The sequence below is a fragment of the Agelaius phoeniceus genome, chromosome 12 (assembly GCF_051311805.1).
Source record: "Agelaius phoeniceus isolate bAgePho1 chromosome 12, bAgePho1.hap1, whole genome shotgun sequence".
Classification (NCBI taxonomy): domain Eukaryota; kingdom Metazoa; phylum Chordata; class Aves; order Passeriformes; family Icteridae; genus Agelaius; species Agelaius phoeniceus.
In genome coordinates this window covers 22127218-22152970 of record NC_135276.1, presented here as the reverse complement: position 1 = coordinate 22152970, position 25753 = coordinate 22127218, and the positions used below count along the sequence as shown (strand labels likewise).

The window sequence follows — 25753 nt, the reverse complement described above, 5'->3', positions numbered from 1 at the left end:
TTCTCGGTGGAGTCCATTTGCAGTTTGCAGAAGGGTACCAGTATCTGCCTGGGCCTGTTGGGTATGTGACTAGCCCCCGAGAGGGCAGAGCGAGACAGGCTCTGCCGCTGCCTCGGGGTTTTGATGCGGGTGCTGAGCAGCTATGGCCCATCGAGGTCTGGAGGCAAGGCACTGAGGGTGGTCTGATGGGATACGCAGCAGCACCTTGTTTACCCTACCCGAGTCGCGTGCGAGGCATCCCGGGACTGTAACGTACCTGTTGGTGACACTGCAGCTGTGCCGTGGCTGTCCCCGTCCTGTCCATCCCGTCCTTGCCCGCTTCCCGGGGCTCGCCTTCTGCCCCTCCTTCAATAAAGCGCGGGCCGGGCCTCTCGTCGCCGCCTCTGCTGCGCCGCTATTGGCTGGAGCGGTACGGCCTCGGCCAATCACAGAAGGGGTCCCCGGAAGTGTCCTCGCGTGTCGGGCTGAGCGTGATGGCGGCGCTGCTGCGCGTGAGCGGTCGGGGGGGCCCCGGGGCCCTGTGGGGAGCCGTGGGGAGCCGGGGCCGGCCTGGCGGGGCCGCCCATGGGAGCCTGGAGACCGCTGGCCTTGGCCGGTGGCGGCTGGGGCGGGCAGTGCCGGGGCGGGACGGAAAGGGACGGGTGGTGCGGGATCGGGGCCGGGTGCGGGGTGGGGAAGTGAGGGGATGGGCTGAGTGCGGTTGCGGTGGGGAACCGTGGCTGGTGCGCTGCTGACGCCCTGGCACAGGGACGGCTGCGGGCGCTGGCGCTGGGAGGCTGCGGGCTGCTTCTGGGATCGGCGCTGGCGGTAGGCGACGAGCGGCTGTACACGGCGGTGATGCCCGCGCTCCGGGCGCTGCCTCCCGAGGCCGCCCATGGCCTGGCTCTACGCGCCGCCGCCCTTGGGCTGCTGCCCTCCACCCGTCCCGACAGCCCGGCGCTGGTGCGTCTCGAGGGCGGCGGAGGAGGAGGGGGGAACCGCGCGGGAAGCAGGGCGGGGAGTGGGAAGGTCGGAGGGCGCTCAGAACCGAGGGGTGAGGGCTGGGTGGCAGAGCCCGGCGTGGTGCGCAGGCGGCTGCGTCCCGTCAAGTCCGTGGCGGGCGACGAGGGACCCTTGGCAGGCACCCCATAAGGACACCCTGAAGGGCAGGGGAGGCGGCCGGCTCTGTCGGGAGGGGGGCTGGAGTGAGGCCTTGGCAACGGTTCCTGGAGTCTGTGGGCTCTGCCTCAGCCCCGCAGGAGGTGCGAGTCTTCGGGCAGCGATTCCGCAACCCATTGGGCCTGGCTGCTGGCTTTGACAAGCAGTGTGAGGCTGTGGACGGGCTGTACAAGATGGGCTTTGGCTTTGTGGAAGTGGGGACTGTGACGCCCAAGCCCCAGGAAGGGAACCCGAAGCCCAGGGTCTTCCGGCTGGCAGAGGACGAGGCAGTCATCAACAGGTGGGATCTGAGGGCAGCTGCTCTGCAATGTCCTACAGTCTGCCCACTGTGAGGGAGGGTGAATATTTGGGTGGCCCCACGTCTTTGGAGCTGTGGTGGCTTTTGGTTGGATGTGCTGAGCAAAGCTGCAGAGACCACACATCTGCCTCATGTTTCTCACATGTCCTGTTCAGGGCCTGCAGACATAACCCCCTTGAACCCCCTCTGTCCTGGTGCAGGTATGGATTCAACAGCCATGGCCACGTCGCGGTGGAGCGCAGGCTGCGAGCCCGGCAGGAGACACAGATCAGGCTCACTGCTGGTGAGACAAGCTTGTAAGCCTTTGCTCTTGGGGTCTGCAGGGTAGGTTTGGGCATCTCCCAGGTACCTGTAGGCCAGGATTGGTGTGTAATGCCAGTATCCAGGCACAGGAGCACCTTGGCTGGAGGAACACTTGGACAGCAGGACTCTCTTGGGGCTATAGTCTCACCCCTGGCATTGTGACTAGACACATTTCTCCTGCTGTTTACTCTGGGATCAAGCTCCATTTGCTGCTTTGGGGAGGATGTGTCTGCTAACATAGCCAAAACCAAGAGGACCCCAGCAGAGCAGCTCCTGTGGGCAGCCTCTGCCAGGCTGAAGGCTGTGGTGCTGAAAGGTGCTGACTGGGGTGGCTGAGGCAATGTGGTTGCAGGACAGTCCCAGGCCATCCTCATGAAATACATGGGCTATATATATATATATCTCCTCTTCTTAACTTTAGCTGGTCCTGGGACCTCCTTTTTTGGGTGCTCTGGCCATTGGGTGGTGGTTGGTCCTGCTGCCCTGGTTCAGCTGTGTCTGGGTTGCAGCTGGGATGCCTCTTGGAGTCAACCTGGGCAAGAACAAGAGCTCTACTGATGCTGCAGCTGACTATGTGGCTGGGGTCCGGACACTGGGCCCTTTGGCTGACTACCTTGTTGTGAATGTGTCCAGCCCGAACACCCCGGGGCTGCGGGACCTGCAGGGCAAGGCTGAGCTGCGGGACCTGCTGAGCAAGGTAGGTGCCTCCCCCCAGCCAGCCCAAAGCACAGCTAGAGCACTGGATGCACCCCATCTCCTGGCAGTAGCTGCACTGCTGCAGCCAGTGGATTTGCCCGAGTACAGGGAGGAATGGGGATGGTTTTCCTGCATGGTGGGCAGGACCACTGAGATGTCCCTGTTGGCTGCTGCCGTGGGCTGTACTAGGGCACTGTATCCCAGCAAAGGGCTCAGGAGCAGTGAGGCATTACCCTCTATTTGCTCCTGCAGAGGCAGCGAGCCATCCACCCCACAACTTCAGGCATCACTGGGGTCCTGTGCCTGCTCTGTGCTCCAGGCCCTGTGCCAAGGGTGCCTTTCCTGGTTTTGGTGCCAAGTAGAGGAGCAGGGCCTGTCCCTGTACTGCCTGTGGTAGTGGGTGTCTGTAGCTCCTAGCTGGGGCAGGAGGCCTCTCCCTGCCGTGCACTGCCATGTGCACCAACAGGTGCTGGTGGAGAGGGACCTGCTGCCCTGCAAGCAGAAGCCAGCCCTGCTGGTGAAGATTGCCCCTGACCTCACTGCACAGGACAAGCAGGACATCGCCAGCGTTGTCTGTGAGGTGAGGAAGTAGGAAGGGGAGGCCACTGGAGGCAGGACCATGGTGGTCCCGGCAAGTCATCTCTTGGAAGGACACGTATGCCTGCAGCTCTCTGGCTGCTATAGGGATGGTGTCCTGGGTTGGTCAGAGTCTGTGAAGGCCCATGTGTGTCACCCAGGCAGTGAGGGCCAGCTTTGTCCCCAGGCACGCTCTGGGTTATGTGCTGGGTGGTCCTGACCTGGCAGGAGGGGAAGGGGAGGTTGGTCTGCTTGTGGGAGCTGTGTCCTCACACTACTGCCCCTGCAGCTCGGTGTGGATGGGCTGATAGTGAGCAACACCACGGTGAGCCGGCCCAGCAGCCTCCGGAGCCGGCAGCGCACGGAGCCCGGCGGCCTCAGCGGGAAGCCCCTGCGGGAGCTCTCCACGCAGACCATCAGGGACACGTACGCTCTCACTCAAGGTGAGGGCACAGCAGGGCTGGGGGCACCTGCTGGCACTGCCTGTGCCAGCTTGACCTGGTGCCCTGCCCTCAGGCCGGGTGCCCATCATTGGCGTGGGGGGGGTGAGCAGTGGGCAGGATGCCCTGGAGAAGATCCGTGCCGGAGCCTCGCTCGTGCAGCTGTACACAGCGCTTGTGTTCCACGGGCCACCAGTGGTGGGGACAGTCAAGCGTGAATTGGAGGAGCTGCTCAGGTGAGTGGAGGCCAGGCACGTCCCCAGAGAGCCCCTGGTCCTAGCACAGCTCAGGACAGCTGTGTGCTGGTGCCCAAGCAGTGCCAGCCCAGTCCTAGCACACACCATCCCTGGTTAGGGAGCAGGGCTTCAAGAATGTCATGGAGGCAGTTGGAGCAGATCACCGCTACTGACAGGCTGCAAAATGAAAGTCTAGCTGGGAGGAGCCGTGGCAGACAGGGATGGGTGTGACAATTCCAGTGCTGGGCAGACTGGGACTGAGATGAGGTCCTGGTTCCAGGACCTTCGTGACACTGCTGCTTTTTCAGGGCTGTGTTTTGGCTTCCCTGTGGACAGCAGAACTGAGTGTCAATAAACATTTTGCTCACCTGGTCCTCTGTGCTGCTCTTGGGACACCCCATGGGCTGGAGTGATGCAGCTTAGCTCTCCTCAGCTGAGCAGAATCAGCTCTCCATGTTGCTCTCACTTTTCCTGGTGGGAGAAGCCGCCAGGGTAGCTGAGCTCTGGGCTGGACTGACAAGTGCATCCGGCCTTCCCTGGCAGAGACTGCTGCCTGAGGCTAGGCCCTGGGGCAGGAGGGAAGGCAGTGATGGTGCTGGGTGCCAGGACACAGCTGTTTTGGAGATGGCTGCAGTCATGTCCTCTTAGCTGTGGAGAGGGCCTGATCAAAGGTGCTGCTGTTTGTTGGTTTTGTCTCTGGGATCTCTGGTGCTGAGTTTTCCTTCACCCCGAGCTCACTGCAGTCATCTCGGGCTTTTCCTGAGCAACAGCTCGCCCGGCAGAAAGCATTCCCTCAGCAGCCTCTCACAATCCACGTTGCAGAGCAAGATTGCACAACAGCACTTCACCGAAATTGTTTACGGCTGGTGGGAAACTTGGCACACTTCCTGTCAGGGCTTGGCAGCTTCCCGGGAGCCTGGTGCTAAGCAAGGTGAGGCTGTTTGTGCTCTTCCTGCTGGGAACTATGCTGGCTGCAGGCACCAGGGGTAGGCGATCTGGAGCCCAGGCGCTGCGCCAGGGCGAACGAGGTGGTGAGAAAAGGGGCGAGGAGGCAGCCCCAAGCAGAAATGACCTGCAGGAGGAGACTATTATGAGCTGTCCGTCCCGCTGCCCGTCCTGCTGTCCCCGCTGTCCGTCCGGGAGTCCGCGCCCATGTGACCACGGGGAGGTTGCGTAGCCGGAAGTCCGCTCCGGCAGGGGGCGTGGCCTGTCGGCACTCTATGGTGGCAGCTCTGCCATAGGCTCTGCCCGCCGTCTCTATGGTGCGCGGGGCTAGAGCGGCTCCTCCCGCCGAGCACTGTGGGGCGGCTATGGCGGCGCTCTGGGAGCCGCGTTACCGGCGTTGAGGGAACTGCGGGGCCCGCGCAGCGCTGCGGCCACGATGGAGGCAGGCGAAGAGTCGCTGCATCGGCTGTCGGGGACGGGCCCGAGCGGCGAGGCGGGCGGGCTGGTGCTGCGGGCGCGGGGCGCCGAGCAGCACGTCTTTAAGGCCCCGGCTCCGCGCGTCTCCCTGCTGGGACTGGACGTGCTGGCGGCGCAGAAGCGGCGGGAGCGGCAGGAGGAGGCGGCCGGGGGGAAGCGATCCCGTGTCGCATCCTATAAGGACTGGGAAGAGGGCCGTGACGAGGCGGGCAGCGCCGAGGAAGAAGAAGAGGACGAGGCCAACCGGAGCGACCGCAGAGCTCGCAGGAACAGGTGGCGTTTGCAGGGGGGCTCCGGGTGCCGGCGCTGGCCGCGCCCGGCCGGGCTGGCAGCGCAGGGTGGGCACAGTCGGTGACAGGCGGGCCTGCGGCCGCCGGTGTGGAGGGAGGGAGACTGCGGGGGACTGCGGGTCCATGCAGCACAGACTCCGACTGGAGCTGTGCGGGACCAGCTGAAGGACATCTGTTGCTCAGCATTTCTGAGCATTTCTCCTCTCTGCTCTGCCTGTCCAGACATTACCGCTCAGTCCACGTGGAGACACCTTCCTACACAGGGGGTGTAAGCGAGGAGTTCTTGGAGCGCAGCCGGCAGCGGGAGAGGGAGCGGCGGGAACATGGAGTCTTTGCCTCCTCCAAGGAGGAGAAGGAGCGGAAGAAGGAACGCAGTAGGGATCGGGACCACGATCGTAAACGAGACCGTGGTAATTGCTCAGAGACCTTTGTGTGCTTGTTGGTTTGGGTCTGGGTTTGTCCTTTGCCTTTTTTGTAGCCTTTACTAATGTTTGTGGTGATTGAACAGGCAGCAGACTTGCGAAGCCTGTTTGTGCAATAGGCACCTGGTCCTATTTTGTTTTTGCAGAGGAGCGGGACAGGAGTCATCACAGCAGATCAGAGAGGGACGGCTCATCAGAGCGGAGCAGCAGGAGGGGTGAACCTGAGAGCCCCCGACATCGGCCCAAAGGTAGGAGTGGGACCTGCTAAAACTCTTTTGTGAAACCTAACGGAGTTTGGATTTTTTTATGCTTGGAGTTTTTTATGCTGCCTCCTGTTTTTGCAGGACACGGGTGATAGAAAAGCTTGTACCTTTTAATGTTTGTGGTTGAGGCAAGCATAAAACTCCCAGCTCAACTCGGATCTGGGAGCAATGTGCCAGCTGTGCGTGTTTGAAACTCTGGCAGATCTTAGCAGAGGTCTCAGTGGGGTCTGCTCTGAGTCTTTGTGATGGAAATATGATCCTTTGAAATTCCTTGGAATCACTAAGTCAGTCCCTTCTCTTAGAGGGAGGGCCAGTGGGTACCCTCTCTCCATGCTCCTTTCTTGAAAGATGTTAGGTGGCTCCAGGTGCCCAGAGCCGCTGCTGGAACAACAGGTGTCAAACCCCATCTCTTGTACCAGATGCAGCCACACCGTCTCGCTCCAGCTGGGAGGAGGATGATGGTGGCTACAGCAGCGCCCATCGCTCACAGTGGGAGTCTCCATCTCCCAGCCCTTCCTACAGGGACTCAGAGCGTGGCCACCGGCTGCCATCACTGCGGGACACGGACCGGCGGGAGCGGGACAGGTACCGCGGCCTGAGGCTGTGCTCTGGGCTGTGGGGCTGCAGAGGGGACTCTGTGTGTGTGAGAAGGCTCTGGCTGGGCACCAGTCCGTGCCACCTGCTGTGTTTCAGGTCTGTGAGGAGCCGGTACTCTGATAAGACGCCGTTACCGACCCCATCATACAAGTACAATGAATGGGCTGATGACCGGAGGCACTTGGGGGCCACACCACGCCTGTCCAGAGGGAGAGGTGAGCAATCTGGGCTGAGCTGCCTGGGGTGGGCAGTGTGGAATCCCCTTTCCTGTGGCACAGAGTTCGAGTTTCCTTGGGAACATTCTGGGCCCTCTGGCTCACCCCAGGCCGGCGCACAGAAGGGGAGGAGGGCATTGCCTTTGAGACGGAAGAGGAGCGGCAGCAGTGGGAGGACGACCAGCGGGTGAGTCTGGCACGGGCCGGGAGCTTGGGGCCTCCTGGATGGGGATGGGGATGGGCAGAACTCAGTGCTGCACCTCTCCCTTCCCAGCAAGCTGACCGGGACTGGTACATGATGGATGAGGGCTACGATGAGTTTCACAACCCTCTGGCTTACTCTTCTGAGGAGTACGTGAAGAAGCGTGAGCAGCACTTGCACAAGCAGAGGCAGAAGCGGATCTCGGCACAGCGGCGGCAGATCAATGAGGTAAAGCCAAGACGCAGGGTTGGCTGCTCTGAACACGTGGGGTTTGCTGCCTCTTGAAAGATCCACTTGTTGAGCCCTTGCTCCCAGGTGGAGAAGGAAACTTTTGGGCCAGGCTGAAGGAGTGCTCACAGGGAAACTGTGGTTGAGTTCCCCTGGAAAACCCAACCCTGCAACTCCTGTATGGGCAGAATTCCCAGCTGGAGTGGCTGGTGGATTGCAGTGTTCAGGGTAGCAGAAGTGCAGAGGACCATGCTCCTGCTATTCTAAGTGCGAGGTACATTACTGGGGCTGTCTGCTGTTGGCCCAGTGGATGCTGGGGACAGCTGCTCTCTTTACATGAGCAGGATGGTGTCCAGGCTTCCTGATGTATTCTGACTGCCTTGCATGCAGTGTCTGTCCTGCATTTTCTTGGGGACAAACCTGTTGACCATGTGTTTCATGTGGGTAGTTTCCTGTACTCTACTCTTTCCGATTACTGTTCCTTCCCTTTTGCTTACTTTGAGGCTCACTAGGTTTGAACCATCCTGTTGCCAGTGCAGAGCCCAGGCCCAAGCTTGGTGTTCTAGTGTGATGTCTGTGGCTTTTTGTGGGGCTTCATTGTGTTTCTGGTACGTTGTTTCCTGCAGGATAATGAGCGCTGGGAGACAAATCGCATGCTGACCAGTGGTGTGGTCCATCGGATTGAGGTGGATGAAGATTTTGAGGAGGATAACTCTGCTAAAGTGCATTTGTTGGTGCACAATCTAGTGCCTCCTTTCTTAGATGGAAGGATTGTCTTCACCAAGCAGGTAGAGACTGTGGCTGAAAGCACCGATGGCAGGGAGCCCTGTACATGTGAGGCCTTTTTAGTAAAGCAATGCCTTTTCTCTGCAGCCAGAGCCAGTCATCCCTGTGAAGGATGCCACCTCGGATTTGGCCATCATCGCTCGGAAAGGCAGCCAGCTGGTGCGCAAGCACCGGGAGCAGAAGGAGCGTAAGAGGGTATGCTGCAGCCCTGTGCCTTACTGCCTGCTGTACACCCTATGTAGTTCCTCAGAGCTTTGTTTGGAGTCTGCAGCATTCAGGCTTTGGCAGCAGGGATGATAAGGAGTTCATATTTTTGTGACCTGGGACATCGTAGCAGCCCAGCTTACTGCATTGCCTCACAGCAGCTGTTGTGGTGTGATTTTCTTGTGCGCTGCCTTAGGACATGAATCACCACGCATTTGAACATTTGGATTATGGGAGAAGGAAGCAGGTGAAAGAATGCCAGGTAGCTTAGGGACTGTCAGCAGGTAGTATGGCAGCAGGATTTACCTTGTCACGTCTCAGCAGAAGAGTTGTGAGGAGAAGTATGGGGTAAGGTAGCAGGTTAGTTTTTGGGAGTGTTTTCTAGGGACTTTTTTTAAAGCTCACGTAATAGCAGTGGGGAAAGTACAGGTGTGTTCCTTGTACATTGAAACTGGGCTGGATTTGACCTACTTAAATTATGAGTGGAATGGTGGTGGTAGCTATACTGGCAGCAGAGATGGGAGAAAAGCCTGTTAGCGCTTGGCAAGGGCAGGAAGATTATCTCTGGTTCACATCTGTTTAGGTTTAATGGAAGGGTCAGCAGCTGGAGCTATTTTCTTAGGAGGCAGTTGGTAATCCTTTGCCTGAAGTCTCTGTATCTATCTCAGTGCCTTAAAATTCTGCTTTAGTTCATTCGGAAGAGGGGAACCTGATGTAGGAGTGGAGTGTGCATTCTGCATTGGGGAACTGGGGTACTAATATCCTTTTCTTAGTCTTAGGAGTAGGATTGAGGAAGAATTTTGTCTGTGCTTGCTGTGGCAAAGTTACGCTGTTCTCTGTACTTCCAGGCTCAGCACAAGCACTGGGAGCTAGCAGGCACCAAACTGGGAGACATTATGGGGATCAAGAAAGAGGAGGAGAAGGACGAGATGGTGACAGAAGATGGCAAAGTGGATTATAAGTAGGGGCTTGTTCTGAATTACCCTGCTCAGCTGGTAACGGGGGCTACGGGCATAGCAAAGTGTGTGGAGAGGCAGTTTCAGGACTTGCGGTGTTTCCTTAGAACAGAGCAGAAGTTTGCTGAACACATGAAAGAAAAAAGTGAAGCCAGCAGCGAGTTTGCCAAGAAGAAATCGATCCTGGAGCAGAGACAATACCTGCCCATCTTTGCTGTACAGCAGGAACTGCTCTCCATCCTCAGGTATGGCTGCCAGGGCATCCCCAGGGCATTGGCCTACATTTGTGAGCTCCGTTGAGGAATTGTAGAATCATGACCATTGGGAAGCTGTACTCTCAGGAAACAAAACCCATTGCTTTGTGTTTGCTCAGCTCTCCCACCTGACTAGGATGATGCTTAGCTAGAGAACACAAGAGCCCTTCTTTGAAGGTGTATGAAGAAATACCTTTTCCTTTCCCTCAGAGACAACAGCATTGTGATCGTGGTGGGGGAGACAGGGAGTGGGAAGACAACTCAGCTGACACAGTATCTCCATGAGGACGGCTACACTGATTATGGCATGATCGGCTGCACACAGCCCCGCAGAGTGGCTGCCATGTCAGTGGCCAAGCGGGTCAGCGAGGAGATGGGGGTGCGTCTGGGGGAGGAGGTGAGTCTGGAAGGGAGTGCAGGGGTGCCACCCCATGACAGAGAGTGCATGGGACTGTTGGAAGACTGCTGGTATCTCTGCCCTGCCAGGTGGGCTATGCCATCCGCTTTGAGGACTGCACGTCCGAGAACACGGTGATCAAGTACATGACAGATGGGATCCTGCTCCGTGAGTCGCTGCGGGAGGCTGACCTGGACAACTACAGTGCCATCATCATGGACGAGGCACACGAGCGCTCGCTCAACACTGACGTGCTGTTTGGGCTGCTCCGGGAGGTGGGTGTGATCCTGGGCTGTGACAGCAGCAGGGGCCACATCATCTGGGACAGCCCTTCTCTGACAGGACTAGGAGAGGGAGGCAGAGCTGCCACATCTCTGCACTTAACTGCTCCAGCATCCTGGTCCTTGGATCTGGGGGGTTCAGTTTTCTGTAATCCTACCAGAGTCTTGCCGGCTAAATGTCAGAACTGCCTATACAGAGGACTTTGCTGGATTAAGGTTTCCTGGACCGAGGCTGGCCGGTCTTTTCAACTGCACTGACCATAGAGCATCAGTGTTGCCTGGCATGCACAGCCAGTGCCTCTGGAGTACAACAGAAGCTCTGTCCTGTGCCATTGTCTCAGTAAGAATGAAAACAGCCCACAGCCATGCATAAATGTGCCTTATATTGTTCCTTTCATCTGATTCCTAGGTGGTCGCCCGACGCTCGGATCTGAAGCTTGTTGTTACTTCAGCCACCATGGATGCAGACAAGTTTGCCTCCTTCTTTGGGAACGTTCCCATTTTCCACATTCCTGGGCGAACTTTTCCTGTGGATATTCTTTTCAGCAAGGTGTCGTTACTTTTGTGGATGGAAATGCTGTTGGCAGGAGGGGGTTGTGACCTAGCTGTACTGTTTCTGAGGGAGACACACAGGACAGGGGAGGAGCGGCTGTGGTGTGCTACAGTCTTGTACGTAGGACAGGGCAGGTAAGGATACTGGTCCATATTAACCTGGGCTGTGCTGTTCAGACCCCACAGGAGGATTATGTGGAGGCTGCAGTGAAACAAGCCTTGCAGGTCCACTTGTCTGGTGCTCCTGGAGACATCCTCGTCTTCATGCCTGGCCAGGAGGATATCGAGGTGAGTTGGAAGGACAGGCACTATCCTACCCCCTTGTTTCAGTCTGATGTTTTCACCCCTCTTTGTGTCTAGGTGACCTCAGAGCAAATTGTGGAGCACCTTGAGGAGCTGGAGAAGGCACCTGCTCTTGCTGTACTGCCAATCTACTCTCAGCTGCCCTCAGACTTGCAGGCCAAGATCTTCCAGAAGGTGCTGATGTGTGCTTTGTGATTAGGGTGGGGACAGGGAAAACTGGAGCAGGAGACAGTACAGAGCAGGAGTGAGAAGTGTAGATATATGTTAGTATTGTACGTGGAGGGTGAGAGAAAGCATGTACCACACCCCACTTCCCAGGAGTCACCCCCATCCATCTGCCGCTCTGCACTCGTCCTCAGTGGAGCAGGGCCATGCCCAGGGGTGTGACTGACATGCAGTGTGCTTGCAGGCTCCTGATGGGGTCAGGAAGTGCATCGTTGCCACTAACATTGCAGAGACCTCACTGACAGTGGATGGTATCATGTTTGTGATTGACTCTGGCTACTGCAAACTGAAGGTGAGCCAGGGTTTTCTATACTGTCTGTCTCTGGTTTCTGGGGTAGGTTGAGGGAGTTCTGAGGTCACGATCCAGCCTTCCTCTTACTTCTGTGTGACTTTCTTGTGCCCTGAAGGTTTTCAACCCCCGTATAGGCATGGATGCACTGCAGATCTACCCCATCAGTCAGGCCAATGCCAATCAGAGGGCTGGCCGAGCTGGCCGGACAGGCCCAGGCCACTGTTTCAGGTAGGCATGTCACTGGTGTTCCTGTTGTATCCTCAGCTTGGCATCAAGTTTTGTAGATCTTTTTCTCACTGGAGCTGTTCATTATCTTGAACTTTGGTGGGGGTGTGGGCAGTAGGCAGGCCTGAAGGCCTTCTTTGGACCCAGTCCTTCAGCAGAGAAAAAGATGTGCTCCACTTTCTTCCTATGCCCATCTTCACTTGTGGCTGGTCTGCCCTGGATGCCATTGAGATAAGAACCAAGCCAAAGGCCTTTCCCCGGCTATGCTGTGAGACCGGGAGGGGCTGTGCTTGGGCATGTGCTGTGCTGCAGCCCAAATACCCCAATGTGATGGGGAGACCCCACTTTGGCTGGACTATTAGTGGCTCCCCAGAGTCCTACTGTTGGGTGCAGGGCTGCTGCCCTGTGCCAAGCTGGCACATCTGTAAGGAGCGCAGTGGCCAAACAGGAGGAGCATGCTCTTGGCCTCTCTTCCCAGGCTCTACACCCAGAGTGCCTACAAGAATGAGCTGCTGACGACCACGGTGCCTGAGATCCAGCGCACCAACCTTGCCAATGTAGTGCTATTGCTCAAGTCCCTGGGTGTGCAAGACCTGTTGCAGTTCCACTTCATGGATCCGCCCCCTGAAGACAATATGCTGAACTCCATGTACCAGCTGTGGATCCTGGGGGCCCTGGATAACACAGGTATTGGCAGCTGGGGTAGGCTGCCAGCCCATGGAACTGGGGCCTGCCCAGCTGCTGATCAGTGATCCCTGTTCTGTTCCTACAGGTGGTCTGACCTCTACAGGGCGCCTCATGGTGGAGTTCCCACTGGACCCTGCACTCTCCAAAATGCTTATTGTCTCCTGTGACATGGGTTGCAGCTCTGAGATCTTGCTTGTTGTTTCCATGTTGTCGGTGCCTGCCATCTTTTACCGGCCTAAGGTATGAGATGCTGCTGTTCCAGCAGCTCAGGGCCCTTCCCTGCCCTTTGACTAACCCATGTTCTTTGCTTACCCTTCAGGGCCGAGAGGAGGAGAGTGACCAAGTGCGGGAGAAATTTGCTGTTCCAGAGAGTGATCACTTGACTTACCTGAATGTTTACCTGCAGTGGAAAAACAACAGCTATTCTACCCTGTGGTGCAATCAGCACTTCATCCATGCCAAGGCCATGCGGAAGGTGAGGCTGTGGCTGTAAGGCTGGGGGAGACAGCCTTGTGCAGAAGAGGGATCTGATCAGCACACACCTTTGCAGGTGCGGGAGGTGCGTGCCCAGCTCAAGGACATTATGGTGCAGCAGCGCATGAGCCTGGCATCCTGTGGTACAGACTGGGATGTTGTCAGGAAGTGCATCTGTGCTGCATATTTCCATCAGGCTGCAAAGCTGAAGGTGAGAGGTGTCTGAGCTGCCTGGGGACTGCAAGGGAACAGCAGCCTGGGAACAGGGGGCCTAAGCACACTTGTCTTTGCAGGGCATTGGGGAGTATGTGAACATCCGCACAGGGATGCCCTGCCACCTGCACCCCACGAGCTCTCTGTTTGGCATGGGCTACACACCAGACTACATTGTGTACCATGAATTGGTTATGACTACCAAGGTGAGCTTGAGCTGAGGGCTAGCAGGAAGGGTGATGAGTGCTCCAGGGGAGATGGGAGGGCTTTGCTGTGAGACTGAGATCAGTCTGAGTGGCAGATATCAGCCTTTTCCATCTATACCAATTAGACATGTTTGTGTCATCTGTTTGTCCCTTCCCCGTTATTTTCCTCTGGCTTCTCTGGGATATGTTTGATCCTCCTTGTGGTCAAATCCAACCTGTAGCAGCTTCTGAGGCCAGGAGGAATTGTCTGGAAGGGGTATGGTCTCAGCCTGCAAAGTGCCATCAGCAACTGGGGAGGAATGGAGCTGCTATGGCTCTGGGAATGGTGCCTAGGCCCCAAGAATGCCATCCTGCTATCCTAGTCTGTTTGTCCCTGCAGGAGTACATGCAGTGTGTCACTGCTGTGGATGGCGAGTGGCTGGCAGAGCTGGGTCCTATGTTCTACAGTATCAAACATGCTGGCAAGTCACGCCAGGTAAGTATTCTGTCCTGGATGAGCTGGCAAACTGCAGGCCCTCTGCATTCTGCTGCTGTGCGTGTGTTTTGACATGAAGGGAGCAAGCTTGTGGGCCTACAGGGAGTCTGCTGTCCCTGACCTGCTGCTGCCTTGCTCCAGGAGAACCGGCGCCGTGCCAAGGAGGAGGTGTCTGCCATGGAGGAGGAAATGGCTTTGGCAGAGGAGCAGCTGCGTGCCCGCCGGGAGGAGCAGGAGCGCCGTAACCCGCTGGGCAGCGCAAGGTGCGTGATAGCCCTGCCTGCCCATGGCTTGCCTGCTTCCCTTGTGGGAGTTCAGGTGCAGGAAAAGGTTGCATTTTCCATTAATTGCCCTTGTCCTCTTTGACAGATCTACTAAAATCTATACCCCTGGGCGAAAGGAGCAGGGGGAGGCCCTGACGCCACGACGCACCCCAGCCCGCTTTGGTCTCTAAGAAGGCACAACCTGTTGCTTTGAGGCCTAAGGTGGTGCCCACCTACCCTAATCAATGTATTCTGAAGTCTCTACAGCTTGTAGCCCTGGAAGGCTTTGGTGCTTGGCACTAATTTTATTACAGAACAGAAAGAATTTTATTTGTTTAAAGGTTGTCAGTCTAGTCCTTGCTTTGTTTTGTGCTGCTTCTTGTCCTGGAAGAGGTAGCTCTGGTAGCTCTACCTCCTGGTGGAAGTAGCTCTGCAGAGTCATGCAGGGCTGGTGCTGTCAGGTTGTTGCTCTGTAGAAGCTGGAACAGGGCACAAAATTTAAGTGACCTGGAGGACAAATACAGCCTGTCCCTGTTTTGAGCCTGGCCTATACCCCTGCAAAGGCAATTCTCCCACAGCCCATGCCCTGAACAGGCAGCTGGTGCCCAGCTGTCTCTGCACAGCTGGGACCATCGGCCCGGCCCTGTTTCAGGCCAGGCTGTGCCAGGAATTCTGCTCACTTTTTCAGCTGCTCACACTTGGGCTGCTCAGGTGTTCTGAACATTAGGTGCGGGTTCTCCTCCTACATCCTGCCTAGTGTGTCTTGAATGCCTGTTTGTATCCTGCACCTGCTCTGTCACCTTGCTGAGTTCTTCCTTAAGGAAAGACGGTTCCACCTTGAAGACAACCAGCTTCTCTTCTCTCAGAGCCAGAATTTGCTCACTGTCCAGGTGTAGCTGCTGCCAGTGTTGGACTAGGCTGCTCAGTTCCTGCAGCTTCTCCTGGAGGGAGTAGGTCTGCCCATGGCACAGTAAGAGACACAGGCTGAGCACAGACTCCTGATCTTTCGCAGGAAGACTTGAGACATCCTTACCTCCTGTTTGCTTTGCTCCTTGAAGGTCTGCGTCCTCCTCAGCTCCCGATGAAGCTGTTGCCTGTGTGTCTTGTAGGCTGCAATCTTTTCCGCCTGCTTGGTGCTCTCTTGCCGAGCTTGGGCCAGCTCTGCCTGGAGGTTCTCCATGTCCTACACCTGCCAGCAAAGCTGTGGGGCAGAGAGGGTGGTTGGGCCTCTCCTGGAGGCAGGAGAGGGGTCTGGGACTGAGGCTGCATCTCTGTGCTGTCGTGCCTTGCCCTCACCTGTTGCTGCAGCTCTGCCACTTTTCTGTGTAGGCCTTGGATGGCTTCGTTGGTTCTGCTGAGCTGCTGCAGACTCTGTTGCTCCTGGGCCTGGGTGGCTCCCAGCTGCTCCTGCAGCCGGGCTGGGCTGTACTGCAGGCCTTGACTCTGTTTCTGTGCCCCCAGCTGCAGAGAAGGCAGTGTGTTGGTGGGTTGGCCTTGTGCCATGTGCCCTGCCCTGAGCACAGGCACAGCTGCCCTCTGTGAGCTGCAGGATGCTCAGGGCTGTGTGAGGTGGTGGGGGCAGGCTGGCATTGTTGTCTCCCACCCTCTCCCAGGGCTTCTGGGGGCAGGGGAGCAGGGGTGAGCCCTGCAATGTGGTTGTCATGGCTCCTGTGCCCCCCTGGCTGTGCTCCCCTTGCTCCTAGGCTTGGTGTAGTGGCTGGGGGGCTGCTGGCACTAACCTGCTTGAGCAGCTCTCTGCTCTCCTGTGGGATATCATGGCTGGTGCCAAAATCACTGTGGGCACTCAAGCAGGAGGTAACCTCTGTCTCCACTGCCTGGTCCTTCAGGTGGAGGGGTGCATCACTGACCTGTGAGTACCCAGCAGGGTGTGGGATCACCCTGTGCCCCTGTTGTGTAGAGCTGAGGCTGCAGAAGGAACCTTCTGCTCAGCTGGGTGAGCTGTGCCAGCCAGGCTTGTCATGTGGCTAGGCTGCTCTGTACAGGTGGTACTAGAGCCACATGTGGCTGGCAGGATGTTCTCTACCCTCCCCTAAGGGGTCACCAGGTGTTTGCACAGGCTGCGGGGCAGGCAGGGTGCCTAGCCTGTGGTGGAGTGGCAGTGGGGGACACATGCAGCTGGGTCTGTGGCCGCTGTGCCAGCACTGGTACCTTGCCCATCAGTGCCTGGAACTGCTGCATCAGAATGACCAAGTCCTGGTGCTCCTGCTCCACTGCACACTCTTGCTCCTGCACCTGGACCAGCTGTTTGTGGTTTGTGCCCCTGCAGAAGTCCAGGTCCAGTTGCAATGCCTGTATCGTGGTTAACACCTCAGCTGTGTCCAGATCTTCCTGCTGTGTGTCCTGCCATGCTCTGGGCTCCTCCTGCTGTGGCTCCAGTACCAATGCTTGCCTTTGGCCCTAGGACAAGACATGAGCAGCATCTGTCCAGCTCACCACTGTAGCCAGCCCATCTTGCAGCTCCTGTGTGGGCAGGCACTGGGGCTGGACAATGCTGGCAGTCCTTGTATTGTGCAGAGCAACAATGGACCGTGTTGCCAACGGGTGGATGCAGTCCTTCCCCACCAGGTAGCACTGCCCCATGTGTGTGCATGTTCTGACAGTTCCTTTGGGCTCACAAATAGCCAAGCCCCTGACACCACTGGCCCTCCACACTGCAGTGAACTGTGGCCACTGTGGGAAATGGTGGCAGTGGGACCAGTGCAGCCACAGGAGGACTGGATCCCCCTGAGCCCTTGTGTTCTCCCCAGACCTGGGGAAGAGGTGTCTGGTGGTGCAGGCAAGGGCTGGTCAGGGCCTCCTGTACCACCTGGCCACCAATCTGTGGCTATGCAACCAGTGCCTGGGTTGAGCATATGGTTGGCACTGCTCACCTTGGGCTGCCAGGCCTCTGTCTTCTGCTGAAGCCGCTGGCTGGAGCTGGTCAGCTCTGGTGGTGTTTCGTTTGCCCCTGGCAGATCTCTACAGGAGCCTTCAGGCTGATCTTGAGGTGCAGAAACCTCTCCGTATGTGCCAAATTTTGGCCACTCTCTCACTGTTGGAAGGACCATAACCTTTCCAGACAACCCTTAGTTCCACGAAGTCACTCAGCCCTACCTGGGGCAGCCCCACCCTCCCACAGTACTGGCACTGCGACTCCCTGTCTGAGGAGCACCTGCAGCCAGCAGGAGAGGAGAAGCCTAGCCTGGGGCTCCTGGAAAAGCAGGGCAGAGCTGTGTGGGACTGAGCCCTCTTCTCAGCAGCAAGTGGTCCTACTGCTGCCCACAGTCCTCACTGCAGCCTTCCTGTGCCATGCTCCTCACCATCTTGTGTCCCTGGCATGCTGTGTGACACTACTCCATATGCCACTGTGAGGTCACCAGGTCCTCGGCATCATCCTCAGAACTGGTCCAGGACATGGCAGCACCCCTGTATCAGGGCAGGGCCTTGCCACCCTCATGGTGCCCCTGCACTGTCCTCAGGCCACACTGCTGGGCTGTGGCCAGGGCCAGGTGACAGTGGGGATGACAGTGCTCAGGGCTGTGCCCTGTGCTCAGCCACCCACACAAGGGACAGGGCTGAGGGGACCTACTGCAGGGGCACATCCTGACAGGGCCACAGGCCCCTGGGGAGGCTGAGTGTGCACAGGAAAGGCTGAGAGTGCATGTCCGCTTGTCCTGCCCTGCCCTGCCTGGGGCCACCCCACAGTGCCCAGGTGAGATCAGTGACACGGGGCTCTGGGTGCCAGTGGTGGTGTGAGCATAGACCTGCTGCTGCCTGCGCTGGTGACACAGGACTCTCTGGGCTGTGTGTGCTCCCTTGCCAACGCTCAGTGCAGTTTCACAGGTACGTGTTTTAACTGGATATTTCCAAGGCTGAACTGGGCCCAGAAGGTGAACGCAGATGTACCATAGCAGAAATCATCAGTTGCCATGACAACCTGCTCCACCAGCGGGTCACAGTCACGGGTGATGGGATCAGGCACAGCACCAACAGTCCTGTGAGCAGAGCTGCTGAACCCCCTGCTTCCAGAACACAACTGAATTTGGCCACAGTTTCTGCCACTGTGAGGAAATAAAATTTCCCTGCAGACTTCAGTCTTGTTCAGGCAGTGACAGCCAGGGCACAAAGTATCCACAGTGCACAGAGCCTTTATGGGACAAAGCCTCATGCCATGTATGCCGCACTGTGCCATGTTACATGGTGCCACAGGCAATGCTGCTCTGTACCACAGATGTGCCACACCGTGCTGAGCTGCAAGCAGCGCTTGCCTTGAAGGGTTCAACACTGCTCCAGCTCCTTGTGAGCATGTGGGGCAGCCCCACAGCCCTGACCCACAGCTGCCTGCCCATACTCAGCTGGTGCTGGAAGGATGGGGGGGTCAAAATTGGCCCCTCTGCTGTGTGAGCGCAGTCCTGGGGGTGGGAGTTGTCTCACTTTAATTACTGCCGTAATGCTACTCTTTTCAGTGCCACCTTAATTGAAATTAAACAGCTGCCATGTTCAGGCTGGGACAAAAGTGAATCCTTTTTCATTCCCCTCCAGTTTAATGAAGACTGACATGCTGGGAGCAAACAAAGGCGATCCAGCTGCTGCCTCTTGCTGGCACATGCGTCAGCAATTACCGGTGACCCTGCGGGCCGGCAGAGACACCCCGAGCACCCCGCAGTTGTCAGCCCCAGGAAGCCCAGCCCTGGGTCTTGAAGAACTCCTGCCCAAAAGGGGTGTGCAGGGAATGGGGTGCCCACAACACGGGGCATGCCAGCACGGGGGCCTCAGTGCCCAGGTTCTGTATCCAGGCTTTCACTCCATCTGTTAAGAAGTGTCTGGCCACCAACCATGACCCAGTGTGGCTCCTCACCCCCCCCATGCTGCCAGGGTCCTGCCATCCCTGTGGGCTCACCCAGCTTCAGCCTCACAATGTTCAAAGTCACCAACTAGCCTATGCAGTGCCTCAGCCTCAAGCCAGGGCGGGCAGCAATGTCAGCCCAGGAGTCCTCTCCAGTCTTAAGGTTTTTTCTGTTTTAGGACCAGGATTTTGCTTCATGCCATTCAGTACGTTAAAATATGCAAAATGAGGTGCTGCTACAAACCTCATTAACATCCGCCTCCAACATCATTAAGATGTTTCCAAGAAAATTAATTGAGAGACTCATTAAAAATAAATTAAGAAAAATGTGTTGCAGAGCGCCTGCTCCAAGCTCGTAAATCACGGCTCAGAGCTCCAGGCCGCTGCACAGGCAATTAACGCCAGCCAATTTGTTTTATCCTGGCTGCGAAAATTAGAAAGCAGACATGGAGATTAGATTAGGCATGTCTGTCAAGCGGAACTTGGAGTGAATATTTTAGGATACAAAATGGAAATCAGAAAAACAAAGCTGGGACTTCATTCAGGAGAGCTGGAGGGCAGAGTGGCTGGGGTGGAAGGAGGTTTGCATGTTCCCTGTGCCATGGCTGTGTGTCAATGACACCCATCTCGTGACCATGCCACCACCAGCTCCGTCCTCCCCTGCACGTCACCCATCCTTGGTGGCTGCGCAGACACCAATCACCCTTCTTTGGGGTGCATGAGCTCACAGTGAGAGGGTTCTGAGCTGCTATGTGACACAGCCCAAGCCAACATGTTGCCCGTATGTGCTGATTACACACTTGGATTAGCAAACAGGGCAGCTGGGTGAGACCACTGCTTGGGCCTCCATCAGCTTTAGGCCATTGGTGCCCCTTTGTCCATCTCCAGTATCTTCCATCACAGGAGCTCAAACCACTTGATAATCATGAACCAAACTGCAGGGCCCCTCTGCAAAACAAGTGCTGTGATCCCTGTTTCACAGAGATGAGCCAAAGAATACATGACTTAAGGTCTTGTTTGTACTTACATGAATGCACAAGCAGCTCATGCAGCAGCTGCTGCACTGGTACATCCCAGTAGCGTGTGGGACAACTGGTGGCTGCTCGTGCGGCCAAACATCCAGCTGCGGTGGTGGCACGGCCCTTCGTGGCTGCGGGAACCTGTGTGCTGCCAGTGCTCTTGTGCAGGGGGACCATGGAGCTCTAGGAAAGGTTCCAGAAGGAGTCATGGGCACTGCACAACTCAAGTACTGTTCTGTGAGGGGTTTAGTGCAGAGCAAGGCGTAGTTTGGTCACACATCAGAATGCAAGATGAAAGTGGGAACAGAGCAGACGAGGCTCTTGTATCAGCAGGCAGAAGTGCACCCCGGTCTGATGTCTGTGAGATGACACAAACCAAACTGAAACTGCAATTCAGCACAGAGAAATGGTTACCCCTTGGCAGAGCAAGTGAACACTGTGGATGGGCCATCCATGGCCACTTGGAACCAAGTCTGGATGGCACATTTCCAGCTCTGTCCACCTATCAGCCCCTGATCCCAAAGCAGACACTGATGCTGGTCCTTTAATGAGGTCCTCACTGCTCCGCTGTCCTGAGCCAGGACTCCCCATCTGCTCATGTTGTTCCACCCCTGCCATGGGCAAGGACACCTTCCACCTTCCAGGGTGCTCCAAGCCCCGTCCAGCCTGGCCTTGGACACTGCCAGGGATGCGGCAGCCACAGCTGCTCCGGGCACCTTGTAGCAGTGGTGGACAGGGGCTGAGGGGGAGCTGCGGTGCCCCAAGGGGCTGAGGGGGAGCTGCGGTGAGCGGAGCGGGGCTGAGGGGGAGCTGCGGTGCCCGAAGGGGCTGAGGGGGAGCTGCGGTGAGCGGAGCGGGGCTGAGGGGGAGCTGCGGTGCCCCAAGGGGCTGAGGGGGAGCTGCGGTGAGCGGAGCGGGGCTGAGGGGGAGCTGCGGTGCCCCAAGGGGCTGAGGGGGAGCTGCGGTGGGCGGAGCGGGGCTCGGGGTGCCGGGGCTGCCCCGGGAGTCCGCAGTGCCGGGCGGCTGCGGCGGCAGCTCGCGCATGCGCGCTGTCAAGCCCCGCTCCGCCTCGTTCCCGCCCGGCAGGGGTCGCTCTCGGCCCGCGCGGCGCTGCCCGTGAGGGCGGCTCCGCACCGAGCACCCCCGCACGCCCGCCGAGCATCCCCCGGCCATCCCCCGAGCAACCTCTCCGGGCGCCCCTCGAGCATCCCCGAGCACCGTCTGGGCACCCTCCTTGCACCACCAAGCACCCCCCGGGCACGCCCTAAGCACTCCTCAGAACCTTTGTTCTGCCGCGGTCCCGGTCGGGGCTGGGCCGGGGGTTCCCGGCCGGCGTTGCCGAGCCGAGGTTCCCAGAGCGGGGCTGTCCCAGGGATGGGGGTGCCCGTGCCGGGGGAGCAGGTGCAGGGAGTGCCGGGCCGCGGCTGCCCGGAGCAGGAGTGCCCGGAGCAGGAGTGCCCGTGCCGGGTCTGCCCGCTGCTCCCGCCGCAGCTCAGCCTCAACCCGGGGCAGGCGGAGCGCTGGCAGGTCTTGAACTGGGAATGGGATTCATGAGCGGGAAAGCGAGATCGACGTCTCCGTCGGCAGAATCTTAATAAGCCTTAAAGGTTATTTCTGAGCGGTTCCAGTGACAATTCATGGTGTTGGCAGGGAGCCGTACCCCGGCCGATCCCATCCGGTACTGCCCGGGGCACACTGCTGTGTTTGGGATGAGGAACAGCGACAGAAATACAGGCACTGTGGGCACAGTCCACCGGGAGCGATAGCCATCGCGACTTGCAGGGCTCTGCATTCTGCGGTGCGAATGATCTCATTATCCTTGTGAGGGTCTCAGCCAGCTACTTGAAAAATACTTATTAAAAACCACAGCAGCTCTAGGGAGAGGGAAGAGAGAGAGAGGAAACTGGATGTGTAAAAACAGAAGGGGGAAACAGCCACAGTAGCAATAATGGGTCGGGACCTGCTCTGCCCTGCTGTCTTTCTAGTGGAAGCTGAAAGGCCATGACACATCCCAGAGTGAACATCAGTGCTTTGCCTCTGCTCTACTCCTCCAGCTACCACATGTTCCCAGGAAACCTCGTGGTGGGGAGTGTTGGTGCGTGAGGAGGCCCACCCGTCACCCAGGAGCCAGCCCCTGACATTGCCCCTGGTCAAACACCGGGTCACCTGGCTCATCCCCCTGTCCTGCCCCAGCAGCGTCGGCCAGAAGAGGCCACCCAGGGCTAGCCTGGTTGTGTTTAAACACGTCCCTCCAGGGTCAGGCGCAGACGGGCACAGGAGGGAGCCCACAGGTGTGCAGCGGTCCCTGGGGCTGCCTCCTGCCCGCTGCTGGTGCTGCTGTGTATTCACACCATCACGGCACATTCCCAGTGCTGCTTCTGACAACTGCATCTCCGTTTTTTGACTGTGTGAGTTAAGGGCATACACAAGCTCTGGAGGACCTGTCATGTGTTCCTCTAAGGAACCAAGAAATGGAAATCAGCAGGAAGTAGAAATTCTATTGGAAAATGGAAGGAGCAAATTAAAAGAAAGCAGTGCTTCTTGGGTCTGGTCACAGGACACAAGGCATTGGTGGTTCTTGCAATTACAATCACTAAGTTGCTGGAAGAGGGATAGCGCCCCTGGACAGCCACATCAGCAGCTCTGGGGCCTCCTTCCGAGCCAGCAGTGATGGCAGCACTGTGTGGGAGTCAAGAAAAAGCAAGAGGCCTGAGGGGAGACAAGAAACGAGAGGGAGCTGGGTAAATGGAAAGTGACTGGTGGTGGGGAGCACAAGGAGAACATCCAAAGGGCAGGAGGTAATGGGGATACAGACATGAAGCAGAGAGGGTCCCCCACTTCCCTTCCCTTCCCTTCCCTTCCCTTCCCTTCCCTTCCCTTCCCTTCCCTTCCCTTCCCTTCCCTTCCCTTCCCTTCCCTTCCCTTCCCTTCCCTTCCCTTCCCTTCCCTTCCCTTCCCTTCCCTTCCCTTCCCTTCCCTTCCCTTCCCTTCCCTTCCCTTCCCTTCCCTTCCCTTCCCTCTATGGTTAACCTTAAGTCTCTGGCCAAAAAGAAAGGAGTATTCTAAGACAAAGGATAAAACCCAAGGGAAACAAAGTAGAGACCATATTGCTGCTGCATAGAAAGCTTCATTAGCCCTGTTGGCATAGCAGTCATGAGAGAAAAAAGCCCAAAACAGTAGGAGTGATGTGAAGGGACTGACTGCCAGGGGAGGATGTCATGCATTTGCCATTTCTTGATGTCTTCAAGCCCAGCCAAATGCCTGTCTGAAGCTATCTTAGTCAGAAAAGTTACTGACTTCAGAGTAACAGGGAAATTTTCATGACTGTAGGTACTGGAGGTCAGGCAGCCCAATCCCTTCCTGCTCACCCCGGAATCTGCAGGAAGGAAATGCAGAGGAGGATCACAAGAACATGATGCTATTTGTGCTCTTGGATAGGAGTTCACACCAGCACTGACTCATCTGGCTACATCAGCATTCCACAGCATTACTCAGCCCCTCGGGTGGCCAAACACCCGAGGGTAGATCTGTCTGGAAGAGGCCAGGTCTGCTGACCTTATATAATTTCTTCCTTTTTTCAGATGTTTAGCAGCTGTCCCCAGTCTCCAAGGTATGACACAGCCAGGTGGTCCTAACCTTGCTGAAGATCTGGGGCATTTGCACCATTTTTCTCACAAGATCTCACTGCAGTCTCAGCTGCTGTAGCTCTGTTCCTTCTCAGGAATTAGGCTTGGGGCTGTGCTAGAATAAAATCAGATGAAGATGGAGAGATAGATCTGTGGAAACGTTTGTTTGGTGCCCAGGAGCAGCCCAAAAGGCAAACTGACTGTTAACAATTATGAAGAAAATAATGGAGAGCAGATCACAGTTCTGCCAATGAACAGATTCATAGTGAAAATTGCACTGTGATTTCTATATGCAGCTCTGTCTGCCTCTCTCAAGAAAAAGATTTGGAAGTGTTTCAGAGAAGACCAACAAGGATGATCAAATACAAAGAATATTTTCCATGTGAGTAAAAAGTGGATAGTCTTTTTAGGCTGGAAAAAAATAGACTGAAGGGGATTATAGTACAAAGTTTAGCAAATAGAGTTTGCCTGCAGTATGAGTTCTCGTCATCCCTTCAATGTAAGAACCGGTAGCACCCCATAAATTAGCAGGTAATAACAAAAAAAGCAAGAACCAGATATTTTTTTAATGTTGTGCTGTGTCAGACTGCTTAACACAGGGTGTGGTGCAACTCCAAAGCTCATATATATTCAAAAATAAATAAAACATTTTAATGGGAGAAAAATATCCTCTCACATTGATGGAATGCAAGAGCCCATTTCTGCTTCTGGAGCCCATGGGCTGCGGGTGGCTGAGGCTGGCAGAGTGTTCCTGGAAGCACTGTGGGACCTGTGGCCTCTGTACCCCAGCATGGATGCACCAACCAGACTCCAGGAACCAATCACCAAATTGCACTCTCTTCTCCTAGAACAAGCTACCAGTGGAGGAATAGAAAACAGGTTTTTTGTAGCTATACTGAAACTTCACAGTTGATTTTAAGCCTCTTAGACGGTATAATACTGACTGCAAGTTCCTGCTGAGGGCTATCGACTCCAGCCTGTGCCAAGCTGCAGGGAACAGCCTGTGCCATGCCTGCGTGTGATGGAGCGTGTCTCTGCACCAACAGCGTGACTGACTCAGATCAGAAACCAGCTTCCTGGGATTTCCCACCAGCATCCTTTCACACTGCCATCCAGCAGTAGAGATCTGTGCATCCACGAGGTGACAGGCACCAGAAGACAGCATCATCTTCAAACCACACGGAGGGATTAGTGCAGGCTGGAAGCAGCCCCCGCTGCCCTCTGTCCAGGGTGGGACACACTGCCTGGTGTGCTGTGGGGAAGGAGGGGGCTTGCACTGCAGAGGTGGCTTTCCCAAGTCGTGTGCTTGTAAGCAGACACCATGGCAAACAAATTGAATGTTGTAGTGTAACTCCTAATCTGGTTCTTTTGAAGCGCCTGCTGTTGTGCTGCTGTGGTGCTAAGGAATGTCTGCATGATGGAATGCAAGGCTATACCTTAAGTACTTCAAATTAATTGAGAGCAGTAGTGTTTCTTGCTGTGGGACCACATCGAGGCCACTATTTACAGTCCTGTAGGTAAGAGCTGCAGGCAGCATGGACTGTGTGGGCAGGATGGGCAGGATGGCCAGTGTGGGCTGTGCAGACCAGGCACCAGAGCAGCAGCTGACAGAGGTCAGCTGTGTGGTGCTGTTTTGTTATTACTTCAGGCAGCATCTCTGCTTCATCACACACTTCCTGTTTTGTGACACAGCGCTCTCACCAATGATTCAGCAGTCACAGATTCTCCATCTTTTTATCAAGGTTAATTCCCCATCGCCATTATTTTTGCATACCTTCTACTGCAAGAATGAAGAGGCCAATAGTGAGCAGTAGTGAACGCTCAACCAGCATAGTAACCAGCCAAATTCCATGTTAGCAGCATGGTTTAAATACGCAGCCTGCTTCTACATGGTGATCAATAACACAGTGGAAGGGAGTGGAAGGGGCCCCTGCTCCAGTTGGGTAATGCTCCCCTATTTCTGGAGTTTGTTAGCACAATATCAAAATTACAAAGCACAACATTTTCCATTTCTTGCTATCATTTTGAATTAAAGACTTTCTATTGAAGACACTCACTTCAAAAACCAGCCAGGCACTTTCTAATATCAAGCAAAATGCCTGAAGAATAAATTGCTCCTATCA

The 25753-nt window shown here is 56.4% G+C and overlaps 3 protein-coding genes across 8 annotated transcripts in view; 2 read left to right on the top strand and 1 right to left on the bottom strand.

Moving 5' to 3' along the window:
- The first annotated feature begins 377 nt into the window (after positions 1 to 377).
- Positions 378 to 4078, top strand: DHODH (dihydroorotate dehydrogenase (quinone)). Its single transcript, XM_054640649.2, has 9 exons — positions 378 to 491; positions 748 to 942; positions 1239 to 1438; positions 1657 to 1739; positions 2269 to 2456; positions 2922 to 3035; positions 3321 to 3474; positions 3548 to 3707; positions 3826 to 4078. Exons 1-9 carry the CDS (start codon positions 474 to 476, stop codon positions 3878 to 3880), a joined length of 1167 nt encoding a protein of 388 aa, XP_054496624.2. The 5' UTR covers positions 378 to 473; the 3' UTR covers positions 3881 to 4078.
- A 140-nt stretch (positions 4079 to 4218) lies between these two features.
- DHX38 (DEAH-box helicase 38) lies at positions 4219 to 14479 on the top strand. The gene is made up of 26 exons (XM_054640627.2): positions 4219 to 5402; positions 5642 to 5829; positions 5988 to 6089; positions 6524 to 6689; positions 6798 to 6916; positions 7027 to 7103; positions 7191 to 7346; positions 7973 to 8134; positions 8220 to 8327; positions 9185 to 9297; positions 9400 to 9537; positions 9757 to 9943; positions 10033 to 10218; positions 10634 to 10774; positions 10954 to 11064; positions 11137 to 11253; positions 11489 to 11596; positions 11712 to 11824; positions 12300 to 12508; positions 12594 to 12748; positions 12828 to 12983; positions 13059 to 13193; positions 13276 to 13401; positions 13781 to 13876; positions 14018 to 14139; positions 14246 to 14479. Exons 1-26 carry the CDS (start codon positions 5089 to 5091, stop codon positions 14328 to 14330), a joined length of 3690 nt encoding a protein of 1229 aa, XP_054496602.2. The 5' UTR covers positions 4219 to 5088; the 3' UTR covers positions 14331 to 14479.
- LOC129125278 (polyamine-modulated factor 1-binding protein 1) overlaps positions 14443 to 25753 on the bottom strand; it is a 35298-nt gene continuing 23987 nt past the window's right edge. For 3 of the 6 annotated variants that reach the window (XR_013183985.1, XR_013183984.1, XR_013183986.1), the window contains 3 exons: positions 16309 to 21878; positions 15436 to 15600; positions 14443 to 15340 (listed from right to left, as the gene is read on the bottom strand). Coding sequence is in view for 2 of the 6 variants with exons in the window: in XM_077184885.1 (XP_077041000.1) it covers positions 15323 to 15340; positions 15436 to 15600; positions 16309 to 16557; positions 20013 to 20213 (633 nt within the window). In the remaining 4 variants the exon portion in view is untranslated. The remainder of the gene's footprint in view (positions 15341 to 15435; positions 15601 to 16308; positions 21879 to 25753) is intronic. The other 3 variants (XM_077184886.1, XR_013183983.1, XM_077184885.1) reach the window with 3 other exon arrangements.

Excerpts from the sequence above, each read along its gene's own strand:
- DHX38 (XM_054640627.2), top strand. The coding sequence starts at position 5,089 with ATGGAGGCAGGCGAAGAGTCGCTGCATCGGCTGTCGGGGACGGGCCCG. Across the intron at positions 11,065-11,136 it reads CTGGCCAGGAGGATATCGAG|GTGACCTCAGAGCAAATTGT; the intron begins GTGAGTTGGAAG and ends CTTTGTGTCTAG. Across the intron at positions 12,509-12,593 it reads GGGGGCCCTGGATAACACAG|GTGGTCTGACCTCTACAGGG; the intron begins GTATTGGCAGCT and ends CTGTTCCTACAG.
- DHODH (XM_054640649.2), top strand. Across the intron at positions 2,457-2,921 it reads TGCGGGACCTGCTGAGCAAG|GTGCTGGTGGAGAGGGACCT; the intron begins GTAGGTGCCTCC and ends GTGCACCAACAG. Across the intron at positions 3,036-3,320 it reads TCGCCAGCGTTGTCTGTGAG|CTCGGTGTGGATGGGCTGAT; the intron begins GTGAGGAAGTAG and ends CTGCCCCTGCAG.